Here is a 21,470-nt window from a genome sequence, read left to right as displayed (position 1 = left end):
ATGTCGCCATTGCCGGCTCTACGATACTCGCACTCACCAATCCCTCCACCAGCAGTCCCTCCCGGCCCAGCTAGAGTTTCAGCCTTTAAAAGCAAGGAAACCTCGGGGCTCCGTCCGTCAGGACACACCACCGTGAACAAATCTAACCTCACGGTCATAGTCATCAGTGATGACGACGATGACGAAGTGCCTCGGGGGCTTGCCGCGAGCAGTCCCGCGCCCCTGGCGTGTGCTCCGGTACCTCCACCGGCGCTTGTCCTGGCGACTGCGGCGCCATCTTCTGAAAAGCAGCCTTACAGCACTATCAAACCCGCTCCTGCCGTGATTAGGAATCTTGGGCCTAGAACTCCGCGAGCTTCGGTTAAGAATTGGGCAACGCTTGCCACGTTACCGCAGAATTTCCGCAGCCGGGCTCACGCTTCACTGTGGCGAGGTAGCAGCGGCCCAAGGGACGATTGTCGCGGCAAAGGCCAGACAGCCTTCCAGTGGTTTTCGAGTGCTCGTAGGCCATATCTTCAGGCGGAGATTAGGGAAACCTTGTTAGCCGGCACTCAAAGCTTGCTACGTCTGAACCAGGAGGAGGTCAATGAGCTTGGGGAGCTCGAGAAGTTGTCCCGACCTGTGGTAATCCACGTCGATTTCAGCCCCGATGAGGTCGAAAACCTACGAACCGTAGCTCGTCAAATCCTCAAGCTCCCTGCTAACAAGAAAGAGGTCAAGAAGGACTTGGCAAAGGTGTTAGGTAAAAATTTCACCCATGCCCAAAAGATTGCGAGTGCAGTTGCCAGGTCGAACAAACTGCCTCATCGGGATAAGAGGGATATTGCAAGGTTTATACGGGATGCCATCAACTCTAAGACCGCCAAGGAGCCGGCGATCCTATCTTTGCAAAGAGACGATTACGATCAAGCCGGGTCCTTTGTGCGCTCTACCCGTACACATTCTCTGCTCTTTGCGAGGGAGATCTCAGGCCAACGGGGCCGCCTTCTCGATTTGAAGAATGAATTTATGAAGTGTCTTGAGGATTCCCTAGAGCTCCGGCTCGAATGGACAGATTGTGCTGGAGACATCGCGACAATAACGTGGGTTTCAAACGATAATTTCGTTTGCGGCACAACGGAGCACTCGGACGCACACAATCAGCAATACAACAAGCCGGGCAACCTCGCCCTTGGCGCTTGTAGCAAAGGCACTTTACGAGCCTTCCCCCACCACCGTGTCGTTCGTCCTGTCGTCCCCGAGGGCGAGAACTCGACCGCTGCGATGAGGGAAAGCCAGGATCCCTGGCTCTACTCGTCAGTTGTATCTTCGGACTACGACGCTATTCATGATCGAGCCTTCACCTCAGGCTTTGACCGTACGGTTAAGATCTGGAGCGTGGACAAATCAGGGTCCTCTATGGGCTTGACTGGCGAATGGGCGCACAACGGCAACGTGAATTTCGTCGCCGCTTCCAAGCACGAGTCTGGCCTAGTGGCAACAGCTGCCGATGTGGCGGCCGACGCGGTCCGTATCTACTGGATCAATGACGACGATATATCCACGAGCGCTTTCCGGTCGTACTCATGCTCGAGAGTTACAGACGCGGAAGGCACTGCCGTGTCAACTGAGAAGTGGGCATATTTTCCGGCCACCATGCAGTGGGGCCTGTCCCCAGATACCAGGCACCTCCTGCTCGTCGGGTACTCGCCCCGAAGCCGGACGATGGACGATAGTGATATCCCGGAGGATCGCCTGAATACTGGCGAACTCTGTTTATGGAATGGCTTGACGGGCGAGCGGTGGCGAGTGATGTCGGCCACTACGTCGAACATTTTCGAGGTTTTGTGGCACCCTACCCAGGATTGCTTCATTGCGGCTACCTCGCCGCTAGGCTTGGAAGTTGACCCGCGCATTCGCACTCAGATCCGTGTCTTTTGCAAATCAGAGGTTGCCGAGCTTCAGGGGAAGGCATTCAGCTCTGTCAAGACGCTTGACTGCACAGCCATCGATATCAATGAGCTGACAATCATGTAAGCAAGCCCATTCCCGCTTCCCACGAGTTTTCCCATTGCTAACAATCTCATTGCAGGCCGAATGGTCCGCAGTCTTGCTACGTTACTGCTGGTTGCACCGATGGGAACACGTACGTATGGGATACAGCCTTGGGTGATAAGCCCACCCACACCCTACGCCATGGCCACCCTATCGACAGCTATACAGGAGAGAGGGAGCAAGAAGACGTTGGTGTCAAGTTCACTGCCTGGGGCACTACCCCGGATCGATTCTATACGGGCTCGTCAGATGGCGTTGTCAAAGTGTGGAATATACGGTCTCTCAAGAAACCACTAGTCCGTGACCTTCTCGAGGCCTCAGGCCCCATTTCTTGCGGCATGTTCTCACCTGACCGGAAGAGGCTGGTGGTCGGCGACGCTACTGGCCGTGTGTTTATGCTATCGCTTGACGATGAGGAGCAGACCCCGGCGCCCTTTATGAAAGTCCAGTCGCCCAACAACAGAGCAAGGACAGTCAGACGGCTTACGCCGGTAATTTTGCACCCAGACCCTGCGCCGCCCGCTTTTGACGCCGCCGGTAACCCTATACATCTAGAAACCGGCTGGTCGAGGGCGAAAGTCTACCTTGAGAGCCAGCAGCTAGAGCGCCACTCAGATCCCACGATTGGCGTTGTGCAAGGCCCCCGCTATGCCGAGACCGGTATGTTCAGGGCCGAGGCACATCTCGAGGGAGACCCCACTCAGCCGCTGCTGGCTGGCTGGGGAGTCCGTCAACAGGAGGATCTCAGGGCGCCCTGTGAGAGTCGACACAAAGGTGTTCTTTTGGCGCTACGGCCCGTGCCAGAGAAGCCAGATCTCGCCCGCTTACACCTCGACAATACTATGCTGGATCTCGACGTCGACGGCTTGGACGAGCCGACGCGGCGCGATCTCGAAAGCGCGGGGGTCGATCTTGACGAGCTAATGAACCCGGACTATGTCTTTGACTATGATGATGATGCTCCGCTTAGCGAGGACGAGTTCTAGGAGTTTTTCTGTTCGTATTTATTTGGGGGGGGTGGGGGGGTGTTATAGATTTACTCCATGGTGTATTAGCAGGCGGGCGATGAGGATTCTGTAATAGTTTAGAGTGGAGCGAGTTGGGGATATATGATCTTTCGATGCTGTAATCCATTGGCTGGCTGTCTATGTTCCAGCGCTGCAGCAGGCGCATGCGTGCATGTTCTGTTCGCTTTTTTTTGTAAGGTATATCGGGGGATATTTTGTCATCTGGAGGTCACGGAAAGGAGTAAGGATTAAATCCCAAGACCAAGGCTCGTTGAACTAGGACCTCATCCCTCAGAGTTCTACTACATACTTAGGTAAGGTAGATGATATAGATAATAGACTCTTTCACGTAAAGTTTTTCAAATCCCATTCAAACTGATAGGAACTAACTATCTAAGGATTGAAACGCCCATTGAAAACAAGTTACTTATTTGAGAAAAAAGACACTAACTAGGTACCCCTTCAGCCACGCCACAAATCACAACACACGAGACGCAAAGGTAAGAGAGAACGAAACGGTTGTAAATAGAAGTGTAATTGCTTCTTTGCCTGCGTATGCATGCATGCAAGCAGTCATTTTGCTCGTTTGATGAGGCGCCAAGTCAAGTAAAGTAAGTCATGTATGTACGCTTCCTCACCCACCACCCACCCACCCGCCTAGGTAATTTACCACCATACCATGCCATCCATCGACCCCTAGCCAAGGGAACAGTGCAGTAACCTCCTCTCCTCGTATACACAGCCAGGCCGGGCGGCAAAAGAACAAATAAAATAAGTACTGGAAGAATACAGAAGAAGAGACGAAAAAAAGGGGAGGGACAAGGAAGTGAAAGATACGTATCGTGGGTAGGTTAGTTAGCAAAGGGGATGACCGCCCTCCCTCCCAACCGGTTCCCTGGTCAATGTCCATTCCATAAAACGCCTGCCCATGCCAAAAAAAAATGCCTGACCCCGTCGCTGCATCCCATGCATTCATTCCATGCACCCTCCGTTGCCGCCCTTGCTATCATGGCCTACATTTGGACTTGACCCATGACTCTCCTCTCACACAAATGCCAGTACGTCCGCCTCTGCTGGGCAGCGACAGCAACTAATCTGTTTCCGCTACATACCTCAGAGCCGGGCCCATAGCCCCACTCGGCAGCTGTATAAATATACCGATAATGGCTCATTGCTAGGGTGTATAAAGGGGCAGAATACATATAATTTATCCTGTGTTGCCCCCTCGAGAGTTTTTAGCGAGAAGCTGAGTTTTCAGCAAGGGATGGGTCGTAAATTTTAGGCGGCTCGGGCACTTTTTATCCCGAGAGCAGCCCAGATGTGCGTTGTTAGTTTTCTTGGTTAGACTTCCTTCAAGGTGCTGGGCGCTAATAGTAGCAATATCCTGGAGAGATTGACCGACACTAATGGCTGGCTGTGCCAAAGGCAAAGTTGGGCGGATAGTTGATCCCATTTGGCCCCATAGTGATGCCGGCGGGAAGATCCATGACGATCGGGTCGTCATTGCCACCCATCCTGTCGTTTCGATCATCCCGTCTGCCGTCTCCGTTGTGGCCGCTGTGGTTCCGATGCCTGTCGCGGCCGTGACGCCAACGGCCGCCGCCGCCTCCACTACCGCCTCCGCGCTCGACACGCTCACCGCGGTCGTGGGAGTTAGCGAGATCGTTGCCTTGGCCGTCAGGGCTAGGCCCTGCGTCGTCGTCTCGCCGGCTTGACTTGGGCCCGTGGTTACCGCCCTTGTCGGTCTGCATGCGCCTGCTGATGGCTTTGGAGGAGACGCCGGCGCCGATTTCGATGTCGGGCTCTTCGACTGAAAGGCCTGTTTGTATGGGACGGCCACCGCTGCCGCCGTATGGGGCGGTGAGCATCCATTTCCGGTCGGCGTCTGTGAGCTTCGTGATGGGAATGATGCTTATGCCGCTTTGGTAGTCGCTGCAGTCGCGTGGGCCAAAGCCGACGCCCCATCTCGTCTTCTATCCAGTTAGCTACATTGTACACAAACACAAACACATGAAGGGACGAAACACGTACCCGAAGCTGGAGGTCTTGGTTCCGCTGGCCCTCCATGGCGTTTTTGGCGGCCTCGGCGTCCTTGCGGTAGAACATCTTGACAAAGGCGTGGCGCTTATCCTTGTTCACGATGCACGTCTGGACCTGTCCGAAGCGGTCGAAGATCTGGCGGAGTTCATTGTCCGAGCAACTAAGACGCGCACGTTAGCCACAAGAATCGAGCAAGGAGAGCCAGAACGCTGCCACTCACGTTACACCGCCGACAAAGAGCGTGCGGCTATAAACCTTGATGCAGCCACTGGGGATGCTGGTGTCATAGTCGACCCACTTTTCCTCGGGGACCGCCTCTCCCCGGGCAGGGGGGCTCTGGGCACGGCGGCCGGGAGGAGATCGCTGCCGGTACTCGGGCATGCGTCCGCCTCTGCCGCGGTCCCGCTCTCTCTCGTCGGGCCGTGGTCGGCCAGTTGGCGAAGGCACACGTCCATATTCAAAGCCACGATCATTCCCACGTCCGCGAGGCGATGCATGAACATCCCAGCCTCGGGGGGACCGGGACCGGGAACGGCCACGGGGGCGGTTCGGCGATCTCAGGCCGTCATGGAAGCCATTGCGGTCACGCGGGTCATCTGCTCTCGGAGTCTCCCAAGGAGCCTGGCCTGATGCAGATGATGGTCCTCCGTAGGGAGCTTGTGCGGGCTGGGCTACCTGCTGCAGCGGAGCCGCGGGTGCTGCGCCGCCCTGACCCATCATCTGGATTACGGATGTGATCTTGTCAATAGGCATACCCTGGGCCACGAGTGCGGCGACGAGCTGGACCGTCGGATTGGTCGGATTAAATGCGGCCGCCGGATTACTTGCACCACCATTGAGCAGAGCCGGAGCCGGCGCGGCTGGAGCCTGTGGGGGCGGCGGAAACGCATAATTCAAGGCTGAGGGCACGTTTACAGGCTGGACAGCTGGTTGAGACGTGGGCAGGAACGGCATGCCAGGCTGAGGCAGCGTTTGTACGGGCACTTGTTGGGCGCGCTGCAACGCGCCATTACTGGGCAGACCACCAACAGGACTGAACATGGGGTTATGGTGAGCGGAAACCGGGGCCGGAGCACTTAGGGAGGGATTACTCTGCGCTGTTGTCGCGTTCTGCCGCGCAATGTTTGCAAGCGTCTCCATGATGTTGGGCATTGCCGGCGGCGGCGGTGGCGGCGCAGCTAGCCTTGCTGAACCCGAGGCTAGGGTTCCTAGTAAGTTGGGCGGCGGGCTGCCCGGCGGTGTTGTCGAGTCATCTATGGGTAGGCGGCACAGTTAGAGCAATTGAGCATTTCATTGTCCGTCTTTTTAGACCAGACCGGACCGCAACGTTTTGCAAACAAAGCCGCAGATCTCTCTGCCTGCCATATTGGGGATGAACCTACTTTGTGGTCGCGGAGCACTGAGTTTCTCCTTGAACGAGTTAACCATGGAAGGAGGGAATGTCTGGCCCTTATCCCATATATCGACGAGTTTCTTAATCTTCTCCTACAAGCAGACGTTCATGTGAGTGTTTGTGCCCATCTAGACAGTGAATGTCCGCGTGTGTTTGCAGAGAAAATATGACAAAAAGAAAAGGTCAACAGATGGGCCGCTTGCTCAGCAGCAGCAGCAGCAGCAGCAGCAGCAGCAGCAGCAGCAGCAGCAGCAGCAGCACCGCAACAGCAGCATGTCTAGCCTGCCTAGAAGTGTTGCTGACGACCGACCGCACTTCAAGAGGCAAGCTACGGCGCCCGGCAACAGCGACACTCTTGCCGGCAGCTCTCACCTCGCGAGGCAATTGCTAGCCGTGCTGAGCGGGCTGGCTGAGCTGGCTGGCTGACGGGCTGGCTGGTGGTCGGACATATATGATAGATGGCGTCCAGAGCCTTGTTCTTTGCGTACCTTTTGATCCTCTGGTGCCGTCACGATGATGTCGTTCATCAACATGGGCATCAGTTCAGTCACTCGATACACGCCGGCTGCAAATGTCCCGTCCTGTGCGGACATGCCTATGGGCTGCCCTTGGGCCTTGGCCTGGTCCATCCACTTTCGTGTTACAGAGTCTACGACGTAGAGCACTCCCAGTTTGTGCGTACCAGGGGTTCTCTTAAAATGGGTGAAGATCTTCTGTATAAGAACCGACTCGGACTAGAAGAGACACGCGGTTAGCTCGGCCCTAGGCGGCCTCGCCGGCGAAGGCGGGGCGGACGGCGTGCGTCTGCAGGCTTACCTGGACGTTGGCGACGCATAGTGCAGTAATATTTGTGATTCGCGATCCCGATACTCCGGGGGGCTTCAGTGCGAGCATGCCCTGCAGCCCGGCTTCTAGTTCTGCTACGGCAGACGACATGATGGGTGCGCCTTCGGAGGTGACCACCAGCTGAGGAAGTGAAGATATGGCGACCGGGTAAGAGCCTAGTTTCTGTTCTGTGCACGCGCGTGCAATACGATACGCGGCAGAGTGGCAAGTGGCAGTGGCAGGCCGATGTGTCACCTATGCCATGCTATGCTCCTAGGTCACAGATCAAGCACAGAGTCCGGTTTGCTTTGCTTTGCTTCGGGCCCAGGAAAGCCCTTCGTCAATCCTCTTTCTGCACCACCCCACGAAGACCCACGACCAACTGGTTACGAAGCCTCAATGTCTGCGCGCGCGCAAATGCACCGAGAGCGCAACCTGTAGGGAGACGACTTCGCGCCTTTGTTTGCAAACCAGGTAAAGAAGGTGCTGACAGCGCGCGAGACGGTTGCGCGCGGGAATACGTTGAATACGATGTTGCTCTTGACCTCGGCTGCGCGCCCACGACTGAATGAATCCTGTGATTGATCTGAGGCTGAGAAGATTCTGCCTCTTCGCTTTCCTAGGTTCCCGTCTCCTCTTATTTTTCCCCTCTTGCACCCGCACCGAATCGGCCTTTTCAAGGAGCAGCAAAAAATATACTGAGGCTACTGGGAGACTGGAATTGATGAGGTCGTGTACTGATTTTGGTATGGGGAACCTCGATGGATTGGGCGAGATTAGGATGCTGGAATACGAGAACGATTCCGTTTGGCGGAGTGGAAGTGGTGGGAAAGAGGAGGCGGGGAAGCCAGGACTTCTGCGTGAGTTTATAATGGTTTGGGCGGGCGGCGGCCCCAGCCCAGTTTGGGGTTTTAACCTGGCCTGACAAACCGAGACCTAGGCAGCAAGGCACCAACATGGACAGCTGTCAGGCAACAAGGCAGAAAGGCACCATTTGAGACGACCACCAGGTGGGTCTTTCCAACAAGCGGGTCTCCCTCTTCACTCTCAAGTCCACCCGCACCCTAAAGGACAGGTACCCTTACGAACAAGCGAGACAGTTCCATCCATTGAATTTGGCGCAGAGCAATTTGAAAACAAGTCCCTTGCTCAGACTATAGCCGGCATGGTCCGGAGCAAGACCCTTCTTTGAGTGATATACTCGCCCCAATTAACGCATTCTTACTCCCAGTATCAATTCTCAATGGCCCGAGACGAAGAAGGGAACCTCTTCATTCTTTTGATGTCACTGGGGTTTTACGGATGCATTTAGGAAAAAGGTCGGGTATCTTGCCTGCGCTGGGATTACAAAAGTTACTAGCGTCGTGACGTCAACGCATTGAATTCCAGTTTGGCGCATGCTCCCACCACAACGCCTCTTCGGAAATGGAACGCGTTCAGTGTGCTGTGCTGTACATACGGAACGGGAATACAAAATAATAGCTCCTCAGATCACCCAGGACGCGGTCATCTCATGGGATGTGGCAAGACCCGGATATTATCGGCAGTTTTTGAGAGGAAATACCTTACCTCTGGAATAGCCTTTTAGATGCATCGCTGACCGTTAACGCCCTGAAAAAAAAAATTGAACGAGCATGCCCGAGACCCCGGTCCCATCCGCTGCAACCCCCCATGCTCACGGCTCTCCGGAGCCAATGCTCATTGAATTGATTTTCCCCGTCGCTGCGCTTTTTTTTTTCTAGCTCCGGCTACCATCTTTAACATCGCTCCAACCTTTTAATTCTTCCCCGTCTTCACTCCTGCATCTTCACTCCCTCCCGTACCTCACATCAAGATACCAATCATGGCTACTGCTATGCGCCTCAGCTCTTCCACCCTGCGAGTTTCCCTCAAGGCCCCTTCTTTCGCCGCCAGAAACACAGCTTTCACTGCGGCGAGATGCTACTCCTCCAAGACTCAGGTACTACCTGTCCTTCCGCATCTGTAGCCTGACATGATCCATTGACCGTGCATCTTTCTGCCAGACATTGAAGGAGCGCTTCGCCGAGCTCCTGCCAGAGAAGGTTGAAGAGATCAAGTCCCTGAGAAAGTAAAAAATGAATTCCTCGCATTCCTTTGCGGCGCCTGCAGGCATTGTTGTTGGTCCGTCGCTGACTCCCTGTCCGCAGAGAGCACGGCTCCAAGGTCGTCGACAAAGTCACCCTGGACCAGGTATATGGCGGTGCTCGCGGTATCAAGTCCCTGGTATGGGAGGGCTCCGTTCTCGACGCCGAGGAAGGCATCCGCTTCCGTGGCAAGACGATTCCGGAATGCCAGGAACTCCTCCCCAAGGCCCCCGGCGGCAAGGAGCCCCTGCCCGAAGGTATGTTTTTTCTCTCTCTGCACTCCAATCTAGGTGCTCCCGCTGACCGTGTCTTGCAGGTCTCTTCTGGCTTCTCCTGACCGGCGAGGTCCCGTCTGAGCAGCAGGTTCGCGACCTGTCGGCCGACTGGGCTGCCCGGTCCGACGTGCCCAAGTTCGTCGAGGAGCTGATCGACCGCTGCCCGTCCGACCTCCACCCCATGGCCCAGTTCTCGATCGCCGTCACTGCTCTCGAGCAGACGTCGTCGTTCGCCCGCGCCTACGCCAAGGGTATCAACAAGAAGGAGTACTGGGGTTACACTTTCGAGGACTCGATGGACCTCATTGCCAAGCTCCCCACCATCGCCGCCCGCATCTACCAGAATGTCTTCAAGGGTGGCAAGGTCCCCGCCGTCCAGAAGGACAAGGACTACTCGTTCAACTTCGCCAACCAGCTTGGCTTTGGCGAGAACACCGACTTCATTGAGCTTCTCCGTCTCTACCTCACCATCCACACCGATCACGAGGGTGGCAACGTCAGCGCCCACACGACACATCTAGTCGGCAGCGCCTTGAGCTCTCCCTTCCTCTCGCTGGCTGCTGGCCTCAACGGTCTTGCCGGCCCTCTGCACGGCTTGGCCAACCAGGAGGTGCTCAACTGGCTTACCGAGATGAAGAAGGCCATTGGCGACGACCTCAGCGACGGGGCCATCACCAAGTACCTCTGGTCTACTCTCAATGCTGGCCGCGTCGTGCCCGGCTACGGACACGCTGTGCTCCGCAAGACTGACCCCCGCTACATGGCCCAGCGCAAGTTCGCGCAGGGTAAGTTGCTATATATATTTCTACTTTGGACCATCGGCAATGCTAACCAGTCACTTCACAGAGAAAATGCCCCAGGACCCCATGTTCAACCTCGTCAGCCAGGTCTACAAGATTGCGCCCGGTGTTCTCACCGAGCACGGCAAGACCAAGAACCCCTACCCCAACGTCGATGCCCACTCCGGTGTGCTTCTCCAGTACTATGGCCTGACTGAGGCCAACTACTACACTGTCCTCTTCGGCGTGTCGCGTGCCATTGGTGTCCTCCCGCAGTTGATCATTGACCGTGCCGTTGGTGCCCCCATTGAGAGGTATGATTAACCCCGGCTCTTCCAACCAGAATGCCGCACAGCAACTTTTTACTAACCAAATATGCAGACCCAAGAGCTTCTCTACCCAGAAGTGGATCGAGATTTGCAAGAAGCTGTAAGATACCAGGGCCTGCACTTGGGGGGTTTTAGTTTAGGGGGTTGGGCGCGATGGGATGGGCTGCTACAGTTATTTACGGTATAGAATGGATGGGATATCAGCAAGAGGTTGTATTGTGACAATGCGGGTGTGCATAGATGGAGTAATAGCCGTCTGCCTTTGTACGATACACTACTGAGTCCGTAACTGAGTCTCTGGGAGTCGGTGGGAGTGGGGGGTTTTCAACAAGATGCGACTTCATTAGCGCGCGACAAGATGGGTTGTACCACAGAAGAATCAGATTTTATGTCTGCAGGTGATGTAGGTATAGTATTCGAGTATGGGTTATTGTTCAAGTGTCGGACTCCGAAGACGGCTCCCAACCTAAGACTGCCAACCTCGGTGTGACTCGGGCACTTTACGGGGAGTCATCGTTTCGCCTCTGGCCCACTGTCAGCGGCGTCAGCCCAGATGTGCATAGGGACCATCTGGGGCCACCCTGCGACACAGCTACCAGCAGACTAAAGGAGGCAAGCCACGTACTCCGTATGCAGGCCCAATGCTCCCAAATACGCCTACCTAGCTTGTAGTCCGACCACTTGCCGATGGTTTCAGCCAGGTGAGTGTAATCAATTGCTTATTTGGAGTTCAAACATGCCATGGCGACAGTCGATTGCACAGAAAGCTCTCACCAAATGCATGTATCTTTTGGCTGGTAAAGATGGGGTAGGAGGACGGGCGTGTGCCGGCATCGGCTCTCCAACATTTACCCCAAATTCGGTCCGCCTGTCCAGATGGATCTTCCCCAAGCGATTTGCGTTGAGGCGCCGAGAGTGGGTGGTTGAGGTACCGAGCAGGGGAGGTCGAAGCTGGCTTTTTTTTTTAGTAGTGTGTTGGGGATTGCCCGGGAACGAACGAAATCTGCACGGAAAAAAAACGAAAGAACAGAACAGAAGCGGCGGTGGCGCGTCCACGGACCCGCCCTCCAACAGTGAAGTAGCTAGGGTTTAGTGGCCTGAAGCGAAAGGCAGTGGCTTGGAGGTAGAACCTCTTTGGGCAGATGTTTTTTGAGGTGAGGCTGGTTTGGGAGGTCCCATTCCCGTCCCGCCCGTCCCTACAAACGCCCATCGCCGAGGACCTCTGGGGTTATCTCCATCGGTTGGTATCAGCCTATAGATTGAATCTTGGTAAGGAAGCTCTGACCTCCTACACCTCAAGTACCTTGGGTAGGCAGACAACGGCAACAACCAAAACCAAACCAAAAACACTCAAACATTCGCATACTTCCCATAACCACCCGAATATTGACCATTGACCGGCGCAACACACCGCATTGCATGTAAGTTCAAATTCCACTCGTCGCCCGAAGGCGGCGTGGGTGGCTGGCGCAGGCCGCGGCCCCCAATACCGCCTAAGGTTCCTAGCTTCTTAGCTAAGACGGGCTTGTCCTTCGGGCCTCGCCATTTTGGGCAGTTAAATCCTACCTGTGACAGAGCTTCGGCTTCGCTAACACTAACACGTGCATCGCAGTAGGCCGCAGAAAGGATTCCCGAACCTCTTTCCCGAACCCCGATCTCAATCTCATCAGCATCAGCCTCTCTCGCCTTCAACGATAGCCGGAGCCCCTTGTTGACTTACTCGTCTACGGATACTCGACTATACTCGACTGTCGCACGCACTCCGACTTCTGGCTCGCTTCCGACCCAAATCCCGTCCCTCCCTCCATCTCTCCCTTGATTCGCTCGTCTGCCGATTGGATTGGTTCCATTGTGCCGCATCCGTACACAGTACTCTCCGTTCGCGCTGCCTTCCTTGGTCTACGCAGTTCATAGCTACCCCAAGCCAGCCAGCCTCGTACCGCCGGTCCCTCTCTCTTCTCCCTTTCCCCCGCAACGCACACATCGCGACGAAGCACCATCTTCCCTTGGTCAGGGCCCCCATACTAGCAGCACCAGCCGCGTCATGTCCGCCATTATCGCCCCCGTCTCGGCGCCCGCGCCCGAGCCGCCCGCCAAGCTGGAGAAGAAGCCCATCAAGTTCTCCAACTTGCTGCTCGGCGCCGGCCTCAACATGTTCGAGGTCACCACCCTCGGCCAGCCCCTGGAGGTCATCAAGACCACCATGGCTGCCAACCGTGGCGACGGCTTCAGCACGGCCCTGGGCCGCATCTGGAGCCGCGGCGGCATTTTTGGATGTGAGTAGTTGCGATAAACATCCATCACCCACCTGTCTCTAACACATTTGGCGCCGCTGCAGTCTACCAGGGCTTGATTCCCTGGGCCTGGATCGAGGCGTCGACCAAGGGCGCCGTGCTGCTCTTTGTCGCGTCCGAGGCCGAGTACTATGCGCGCGCGGCGGGCGCCAACGACTTCGGCAGCGGCATCCTGGGCGGCGTGACGGGCGGTGTTGCGCAGGCGTACGCCACCATGGGCTTCTGCACATGCATGAAGACGGTTGAGATCACCAAGCACAAAGTGGCGGCGGCGGGCCAGAAGGTGCCGGGCACCTGGGCCACCTTCATGGGCATCTACCGCCGTGAGGGCATCCGCGGCATCAACAAGGGCGTCAACGCCGTGGCCATCCGCCAGATGACCAACTGGGGCTCGCGCTTCGGCCTCAGCCGCCTAGCCGAGCAAGGAATCCGCGACCTGACGGGCAAGAAGGACGGCGAAAAGCTGAGCGCCGTCGAGAAGATCACGGCCTCGGCCCTCGGCGGCGGCCTCTCGGCCTGGAACCAGCCCATCGAGGTCATCCGCGTCGAGATGCAGAGCAAGAAGGACGACCCCAACCGCCCCAAGAAGATGACGGTCGGCAACACGTTCAAGTACATCTACCAGACCAACGGCGTCAAGGGCCTGTACCGCGGCGTCACCCCCCGCATCGGCCTGGGCGTCTGGCAGACGGTGTGCATGGTGGCCATGGGAGACATGTGAGTTTTTTTTCCGTCTCGTCCACCGACAGTGTTCGCACATATATCTATCCATACTGACTCGTACTCTTTTTCCTCTGGCTATAGGGCAAAGACGTATGTTGAGAAACTTACCGGTGACAAGGTCACTGCGAAGCATTAAGCGACGGCGTTTTTTGTTTTTCAGGGGAGAGGGATAACTATGTAGGGCAGGACTACTTGTTTTCTCATCTCGGCTTGGCTTGGTTTGGTCAAGTTGCTTTTTTATCTATTTGTGTCTACTACCTATGCTATACTGTGCCAGCCGATCTCCAGTTTTAAACAGATTTTTATGTAACTTCTTGTTTCTTTCCTTCTTGTGTTTTTCTCTGTCTAGCTCGTTGTGTGTACCCTTTGATAGAGAATTACACCAACACGTGGGCCCGTGTTGAATTTGGGGGTGTGATTGTCTCTGTGAGTGAGAGAGAGAGAGAGATGCCATCTACCTTAGGTTTATAAAGGCCAGACAGGTATCTACCTACCTTACCCTACTTTGCCGTACTGCCTAGGAAATAGAGACTGCTTCTGTTGCTGGTGCTGAGATTCTGTCCATGCTTGTGTGCCTGTCTTGTTCGTGTTTGTTGTTGTGTACTGTTTGATATTGCGTCGAAGCCGTTTCGAGTCTTCGTGTTTGTGTTGTTGTTGCTGTTGTTGTTGCTGTTGTTGTTGCTGTTGTTGTTGCTGTTGTTGTTGCTGTTGTTGTTGCTGTTGTTGTTGCTGTTGTTGTTGTTGTTGTTGTTGTTGTTGTTGTTATTGTCCGGTCCAGCTCTCCTACTCTTGATAGGGGTAGGGTGGTTTCTCGATTACGGGTTTTGTAGCAGACTGGATATGATCCCACACTCGGGGGCTTTGAGTCTGCAAGGTGCGACGCCGTTTAGTTACCTAGCTATGTTTCTCTCTAGCTACCTACCTAGGTAGCTACCTTCACTTGACTATTGTATGTGTGCCCGTCCGTATGCCTGTCTGCCACGCTATAGTCTATTAGGCTATTATCTGTCAAGTTGCTGTCTGTCAAGCTGTCTACCATGCTATTGTCTATCACGCTGTTGTCTGTCGAGCTGTTGTCCGTCTGCCTTGACCTGACCAATTGACTGTCCATCCTGTTTAGTCGGGCGGTTCGTCGGAGTCCCGACTCATACGCATGAGATCGCGGAGTTTCTGCCGCGCAGGAGGAGTTATGCTCATACTTAGAAGGGGAGCGAAGTCCACGAGCAACTGGTTGGTATCGTTGCTTTTTGCGGGGTGAATGTACTACTGCTTGCTTGACATGCACGTTCATATACTCGTCAAGGCTCAGAACTCCGGTTGACTGAAGGGGTGAACCCTCTTGACTAGTAGCGGTTATCGCTACACTGTTGCTTTGTCTTTCTTTTCTATCGCGGTTTTCTTTCGTTGGCTCTACCTCCTTGGAACTGCTTCCCCCCATGTAGAGGCTGGCTTTTTGGCGTTATGTTATTGTTGCATGTGTGTGTCGATAACGCGGTAGTTGGTTGGTTGGAGTAACACATTCTAGTAATGTCATTTTGGTTCTATCCTCACAGTATTTGCCTCTGTTTCAACTCAGGTGTTCGCTTTCTTTGCTCTTTGCCCTAATTATTTTCCTTTTTTCTTGTTTTTTTTTTGGAATACAGTGCCCGGATACCTCGCCAGGGGTGTCAAAAAGATAGAAATGTAAACAACCCAGCTAAGAGCTTCGCTTTATTCGAGGCTTTGCCTCCTGCTCGTGATCAAACTGGCGGCGTCTTTTTTCTTGCCTCCTGCCCTAGTGAAGGACCTAGGAAGTAGGTAAGTTCAATTTGACCCAGATACAGTTAATTTGCGACCTTCTTCACTTTCGTGCGTTCGTATCCTAATTTGCCCTTAACGGATATTTCTAGTCAAAACCCCGAAAGCCACTTTCCGCATTGCACCTTTGGCAACACTAGGAAGTACCCTGGGGATATCATCTACCAAGAACGTTCCCAGTGGGTGGAGGGAGCAAGGGTTTGAAAAGAAAGCGTACTCTAGAAAGGGTCAGATGGCAAAACCCAACGAATTCATGCATTGGCAACCTTTAAGTAGACTTTTGACTGGTAAATGTCCCTCGATGAGAGCTGACTATAAGAGATAGTCACCAGTTTCCTTCCAGGTTCTCCATAGCCACTCCGTTCTATAGGCTTTGGAGCCTTGGAATATAGCTCATACGAGGCAACCTAAAAAGAAGGTTACTACAAAAGAAGCCAGCTGACCGCAGATCAAAGCCGCTTATGTTTTAGACGGGTTTTGACGACTCGGCCTCGCCGTGCCGAACTGCGGATCTGGGTTCCAGACCGAAAATGTATCTGTTGGATTGTCCAAATCTTGCTGTGTATAGTATGTACTCGGATACCCTAGGGTAGGTAATATCAGCATGTCAATTTAACTTTACCTTGGCTATTACTCTAAGGCTTGATTCTGGAACCACCGGCAGCAGCCTTCCTCAGCTGGCGTTTCTTTTTAATCCACAACATCGGATATATCGAGCTAAGAGTTTAGTGCTATGGCCTCAACAACCTCGGTGTTCAAGTTGGCAGTCAACTCTCTGCTTAGACCGGCAAACACGAGGTCTCGAGACTACAGGGGCAAGTTTTAATACAGTTGAACGCGAGGTTGCGTCGATATCTCTCTTGCTCTGCCAACTTCATGTGCTGGGTATAGTTTTATAAACTTTTCTCCGCGCCTAGACTGCTATCATCTGCCCCTGAGCTAGACTCGGGGCCTGTAAATAGGATTTGTGCCAACCTCCCAACCTGGCATGAGAAGCAGACTCTTCCCGCAACAGCAACACGCCAAACCTGAATTGAGCTCAGCCTAAGACGGAAACGTAGCTTACATGGTATTTAGGAACTCAAATTAGGTACCATAAGACTGATGTCCTCGAGTTAGTGTTTTACGCTAGGGCAAAGACAACAGTCCCAAAAACGGTGGCGCCCTGACAGTTAAAAACGCTCCCTGTATGTAGGCCATGAACTGCCCTCGCAGCTCACCGCCCATCACCACACCAAAGACTCACATGGTCAGTCACGTCCTGCGGCGGAAAGAAGGCTTGAAGGGCAAAAAAGTGGGAAGCAATGCGTGAGCCGTGAATCGAACACGGGGCCCATCGAGGTAATCATGCGGATGGCAACGATGGATTTTACCACTAAACCACTCACGCTGTGTTTGATGCCTGGATCTTGATGTTGACGGGGCTGGGCGAAGTTGTAGAAGAGCAAATGCCTGCCAGAGAGGATCCCGCGGACCATAAACTGCGGCTGGCAGGGACCGTAGCTCGTGGGTTCCATGGGTACTAGCGAGACTCCACATCTTCCGGATCTCGGCTTCTTGATCGAACTGTCGTTCTTTTCTGTCTCCATGATGTGGATATCAGCAGTCCTAGCTCTGGTTAGCCCTCAATGACAGAGGAGATAAGAATATAAGCTATGTGCGGCGTGCATCACGCCATCTCTGGGTTCCCCTAGGGGTTCCATCGGCCCCTGACTAAGGTGGGAATACAGAATGTAATTTCTCTAATGCAGTTCCCACCACGGAAGAGACAGGTCGCGGGCAGATTTAATGCACCCTAGCTGCCAAAACACCTAATGTGGAGATGCCAGTCATCGACATAGTTCATGATACTCCAGGCCGAGGCTTTTGGCATTTGCGTTCAGGCCTGATAGAGAAGTCTTCTCTAAATGCCTCATAAGAATGTCAAAGCCCTACTTCCTAATTATTCACTGGCAATACTCGTCAAAGCCATGTCAGGCCCCAAGCTTACTTATGTTCGATGTGGGAAGACGCTTTTGACAACCCGAACAAACTTTCTCAATATAAAAGCCAAGGCCAAGCCAGCCAACTAACCAGCCGCGAGGAGCCGAGCCGAGCCAAGTAGCCGGGAACCAACAGCCAAGGAAAATCTCCGTGCAGGATAAACCCCGACAAGTGTGCATAATGGTTCATAGACAAGGTGTTTATTACACATGATTGGCATGCGGAGAGTGATCTGGCCGCCGCATCTACAAAGCCTGGCCCTTACTTGGCTTACAGCGAAAGAGGGATGTGCCTGGTGCCCGGCTCCGCGGCCAGGCTAGGCCAGCAACATCAGACGATGAAAGGGAGCCAGGCAACACAGGAGTTGCCGAGACACATCTTGGCACTCTAGCAAGTTCCATGGGCGGCGAGGGGGATCCAGCGCCGTGCGGCATGAAAATGGGACAAGGGACGAAACCCAAAGTCTGGGCCCCGCGTAACCTTATAGAGAGGTACCCACTGCCTCAAACGGGAGATAAACCGAGAGAGGTTTGAGAAAGCAATCGGATTAGAATGAATGTAAAAAAAAGAGCAAAACCCCCTGCCAAGTCTCAATACAGTCAAGTAGACAGACAACAAAACATGCAGTTAATGAGGTAAGGTCAGCGAGCTAGCCCGGCTTACCACTCCAATCCATCCAATGACCACGCATCAGTTCAACTTTCATTCTGAGCCACGGACCGGCAACGAGCTCTCTGACGGTGGCTATTTTACCGCAGCTACCGCTCTCAAATTTGGGTACGGCTGTGCCTCTCTACGCCTCTCTCTCTGCCTCTATCATCTCTCTGCAACGACGTGGCACAGGGAACCGAAAGGAACCACTTCCCGTCTTGTCATCCCATCCCAAAACATTGCCAAGATATACAGCAAACGAAGACAGACACCAAGAGAGGGATTTGTGCAAGAAAGCTCAGATCATGATCAAAAAGAACACGAAGGAGGCACAGCCAAGGTTTCTGTCCGCGGCTGTTTCACCTAAACTCGGGGTCCAGCTAAAATAAACTCGGGGCCCATGCTGGGCATCCTCCTTTTCCCAATCCTAACGGAAGGATAATTCGAGGGTCCGGGCCAAGGTGGAAAAAAAGGGATCGCGATGAGGACATTAGGGCGAGCATAAGGTTCTGGGCCAAGTGATCTGACGGGCTGGGCTGGGCTGGGCCCTGGGTGCAGCGGCTGCTGGGCCTGAAGGTTACGTGTATGTGTACTCACCTTCCCTTTCTTGCATGCATCGAGTGCCAGAATAACGAGAGTGTTGTCTAAGCAATTAGAGCCTGACGACCTAGCCAAGACAGGATCGACAGAGACATGAGCGATCATAGTGTTACTCCCGGGGCTTGGCTCGACCACTGCTCCGTGTAGGCCGAACCAATAGAGAGGGGAGTTTTAGGGGACGGACGAGACGGACGAGCAACGGCGTGTCGAGCGAGAAGATGAGATAGAGTATGAGCAATTCGCCGTAGAGAACCGGACATGATGGAATTAAAAAAAAAATAGGTATAGTTTGTTTCGTTTCGTTCATTCTCCCGGGTCGGCGTGTTTCAAAACTCTTTGGATGGACATTGGGGGAATGCAGGCTAATAAGCTGCTGGATTTGGCTTTTTTTGGCGTTCGGTAGGTGACAAAGAGTGCACCCCACAGAACTGGCCGTTCGCGATTCGATTTCGATTTCGATCGTGCGTCTCGCGGCTCAGCTCGAAGGGGCGAAATGAGAGGTGGGGGTCGCTGGGGATCATAGAAGCGAGATAGGCAATGTTTATGCTGCTTGCGCTGTAAATTTACCATCTGCTCTCTCCTTGTTGTCGTACCCCCAAATTATCGATGCGATCTTCAGGAGTTGGGAGGAGACGATGGAGGATACAACGGAGCCGGCTTTGTTAGTATTGAATATCCGAGGATGCCCGGCATGAAGCTGAACTTAAAAAGAGACTCCATTCTGGGAAATTGGCACTCACTGGCTGCACCAAAAAAAAAAAAAGAAAAAAAAAGAGCCGGATGATGAGCCTTCGCCGATGCATTGCAGGCTTGCAGCGACCCCACGGTGGAGAAACGCAGGGGTGCGCGTGGGAGAGCGATTTCTTTTGCCGCAACATGCATGCCACTTGCTGCCTGCAGGCGGGCGGCTCTAGGCTCTTTGCCCAAAAGCTTGGGCCCATAGGAATCAACTCGCGGGTGGCTCGTGCGCTAGTCACGCAATAGGTAGGCGACTTTTCTGATCGATTCCACGCTTGAGCCTCTGGGATTCTCCGATTCATCGATTTCCGACCTTGGCATTGGCTGTTCTTAGCCGGTCCCGCTCTCGCCCGCCTCCCTCACCCTCGCCGCCACCGCGTGAGGGTCATAGACACACGGACAGCAGCCGGCGACGGCGACGATCGCCTCTCGACGACGAGCGCGAGTCGCGCGGCCCGCATCCATCGGCCGCCATGGCAAAGGTCCCGTCTCCTAGCCGGGGTTGTCTACCATAGCACGGCCTTTGCTCGGTCAAGAGCCGAGGTCAGCGGCGAGCGCAAGGAGCAGCCGAGACTCAGTGCCTTGCCTCCCCTGGGCCAGAGGGTCAAACGGTAGGCCCCGCTGGAACACGCTCCCGCCATCGCATCGTGCAGGGCGATAGCGGCGCGCTGGCTGGCTCGGCAAGGTACCATGCCTCCATCCTTCGTCGCAACGGCTTACGGCCCTGACCTCGCACCGTATCGTACTCCATCTAGACCAACCCAGTTACGGTTTGTTTTCCTATTTACGGAATATTGTTTACACTACTTAAATGCGGATTGATCAATGCGGTTCCAGCTTGATGTCAGTCCCCGCAGCGAGAACGGGCTCTATGGAGATGTGCACATAGTTTGGGAGTGGGTGCCCCGCTACAAACAAGCTCTGTGGTGGAAACTTTGCAACAACGATAATTGCGCTGAAGAATCATAGAGATTCTAGAATCTTTCGCCCCAGTATGCAGACCGCCATTTGCGGCATAATATCGCGTGGGACTTGTGGTTTTTTTGATGGGGAGAGGGGAGGAGAGAATCCCTCATACTACAGCGTCCTCCATTACGGGCGTCCCGCGATTCAGATTTTAGATGCACTGTTCCGGAACCACCCGCAGACGAGAACCCTGAGCTGTCAGACAGACTCGGCAGCAGTGTGCCGTTGCATTCCGCCCGTTCCCACACCGCGTCTGTATGGAGGAGGACAGAGGTCGTGTGCTGACTTGCCCCGACAAACTAAACGTCGTAACGCCGCTCTTGCGGATGCTGATGTTATACGGCGGCTGGCGATAATATTCCCAGGTCCGAAATAGTAATTGCCCGTTTGCCCGACTTGTCCTCCGATCACAATCTTATCCAAGGTGCCAAGTAGCCTTGGACGAGCACTGGCCAAATCTATAAGTCTAGGCACGGTCGCACCAAGACGATGCGCCCGTCTTGGTATGCTGAAACGGTCGCCAAAGAGGACATCTCGCAGGACACGGGACCATCGGAGATCATCACGCACGGTGGCTTGCCATTGAGGCTCAAATTGTATAACCATTCCGATTCTGCTTGGCCTGGGCCTGCGCGGGTTGCCGCGAGTCGGGGAATCAGCCATAGTCGGCACTGGCTCTCGGCGGCTTCTAGACTATACAGTATAGGGGACTGGGAGTCGTGGTGTGAGGCAAAAACGCTCCTCTAGGGTTCACCCCTATGGATTAATAGGCATTTACATTTAAGGCCGTCTTTGGCGGGAATAGTGTCGCAGGGAAATGCCGTCTACATCCACGGCGATACCGACCCGCGAGGCGACGACGATTAGAGAAGCGCCCCGAATGATTTTTTTTTTGATAGGGCTTCGGGAAGGTCGGGCTTACAACGACTTT

The 21,470-nt window shown here is 54.2% G+C and overlaps 5 protein-coding genes and 1 non-coding gene across 6 annotated transcripts; 3 read left to right on the top strand and 3 right to left on the bottom strand.

Annotated features, from left to right (window-relative positions):
* Positions 1-3,020, top strand: B0T26DRAFT_655413 (WD40-repeat-containing domain protein; the record flags this gene model as incomplete). The annotated part of the gene is made up of 2 exons (XM_060438624.1): positions 1-2,012; positions 2,072-3,020. The coding sequence occupies 2 exons, from the start codon at positions 1-3 to the stop codon at positions 3,018-3,020; spliced, it is 2,961 nt and encodes a 986-aa protein (XP_060291953.1).
* Positions 3,021-4,444: 1,424 nt separating this feature from the next.
* On the bottom strand, positions 4,445-7,410 carry B0T26DRAFT_655373 (uncharacterized protein; the record flags this gene model as incomplete). The annotated part of the gene is made up of 6 exons (XM_060438620.1): positions 4,445-5,011; positions 5,073-5,241; positions 5,302-6,334; positions 6,464-6,566; positions 6,963-7,208; positions 7,291-7,410. The coding sequence occupies 6 exons, from the start codon at positions 7,408-7,410 to the stop codon at positions 4,445-4,447; spliced, it is 2,238 nt and encodes a 745-aa protein (XP_060291952.1).
* A 1,732-nt stretch (positions 7,411-9,142) lies between these two features.
* B0T26DRAFT_743984 (citrate synthase-like protein) lies at positions 9,143-10,891 on the top strand (the record flags this gene model as incomplete). The annotated part of the gene is made up of 6 exons (XM_060444337.1): positions 9,143-9,259; positions 9,324-9,388; positions 9,468-9,661; positions 9,721-10,464; positions 10,526-10,772; positions 10,840-10,891. The coding sequence occupies 6 exons, from the start codon at positions 9,143-9,145 to the stop codon at positions 10,889-10,891; spliced, it is 1,419 nt and encodes a 472-aa protein (XP_060291951.1).
* Positions 10,892-12,451: 1,560 nt separating this feature from the next.
* B0T26DRAFT_477004 (mitochondrial carrier domain-containing protein) lies at positions 12,452-13,993 on the top strand. The gene is made up of 3 exons (XM_060435243.1): positions 12,452-13,063; positions 13,126-13,798; positions 13,886-13,993. Exons 1-3 carry the CDS (start codon positions 12,832-12,834, stop codon positions 13,938-13,940), a joined length of 960 nt encoding a protein of 319 aa, XP_060291950.1. The 5' UTR covers positions 12,452-12,831; the 3' UTR covers positions 13,941-13,993.
* Positions 13,994-16,906: 2,913 nt separating this feature from the next.
* On the bottom strand, positions 16,907-16,991 carry B0T26DRAFT_t228. Its single transcript has one exon. It is a non-coding gene; the product is annotated as a tRNA-Gly (tRNA).
* Positions 16,992-17,377: 386 nt separating this feature from the next.
* B0T26DRAFT_728341 (uncharacterized protein) lies at positions 17,378-18,080 on the bottom strand. The gene has a single exon (XM_060442892.1). The coding sequence runs from the start codon at positions 18,016-18,018 to the stop codon at positions 17,830-17,832; it is 189 nt and encodes a 62-aa protein (XP_060291949.1). The 5' UTR covers positions 18,019-18,080; the 3' UTR covers positions 17,378-17,829.
* Positions 18,081-21,470: the final 3,390 nt, after the last annotated feature.

Source organism: Lasiosphaeria miniovina (genome assembly GCF_030549165.1).
Source record: "Lasiosphaeria miniovina strain SMH2392-1A chromosome Unknown B0T26scaffold_7, whole genome shotgun sequence".
NCBI lineage: Eukaryota > Fungi > Ascomycota > Sordariomycetes > Sordariales > Lasiosphaeriaceae > Lasiosphaeria > Lasiosphaeria miniovina.
Note: the sequence above shows the minus strand (reverse complement) of the source record. Positions and strands in the feature narration are given on the sequence as shown.

Bases quoted from the DNA above. Each gene is read 5' to 3' on its own strand.
- B0T26DRAFT_477004 (XM_060435243.1), top strand. From the start codon at position 12,832: ATGTCCGCCATTATCGCCCCCGTCTCGGCGCCCGCGCCCGAGCCGCCC. The intron at 13,064-13,125 runs GTGAGTAGTTGC...GCGCCGCTGCAG, and splicing joins CCGCGGCGGCATTTTTGGAT to TCTACCAGGGCTTGATTCCC. The intron at 13,799-13,885 runs GTGAGTTTTTTT...CTCTGGCTATAG, and splicing joins ATGGTGGCCATGGGAGACAT to GGCAAAGACGTATGTTGAGA.
- B0T26DRAFT_728341 (XM_060442892.1), bottom strand. From the start codon at position 18,018: ATGCCGCACGGCGCTGGATCCCCCTCGCCGCCCATGGAACTTGCTAGA.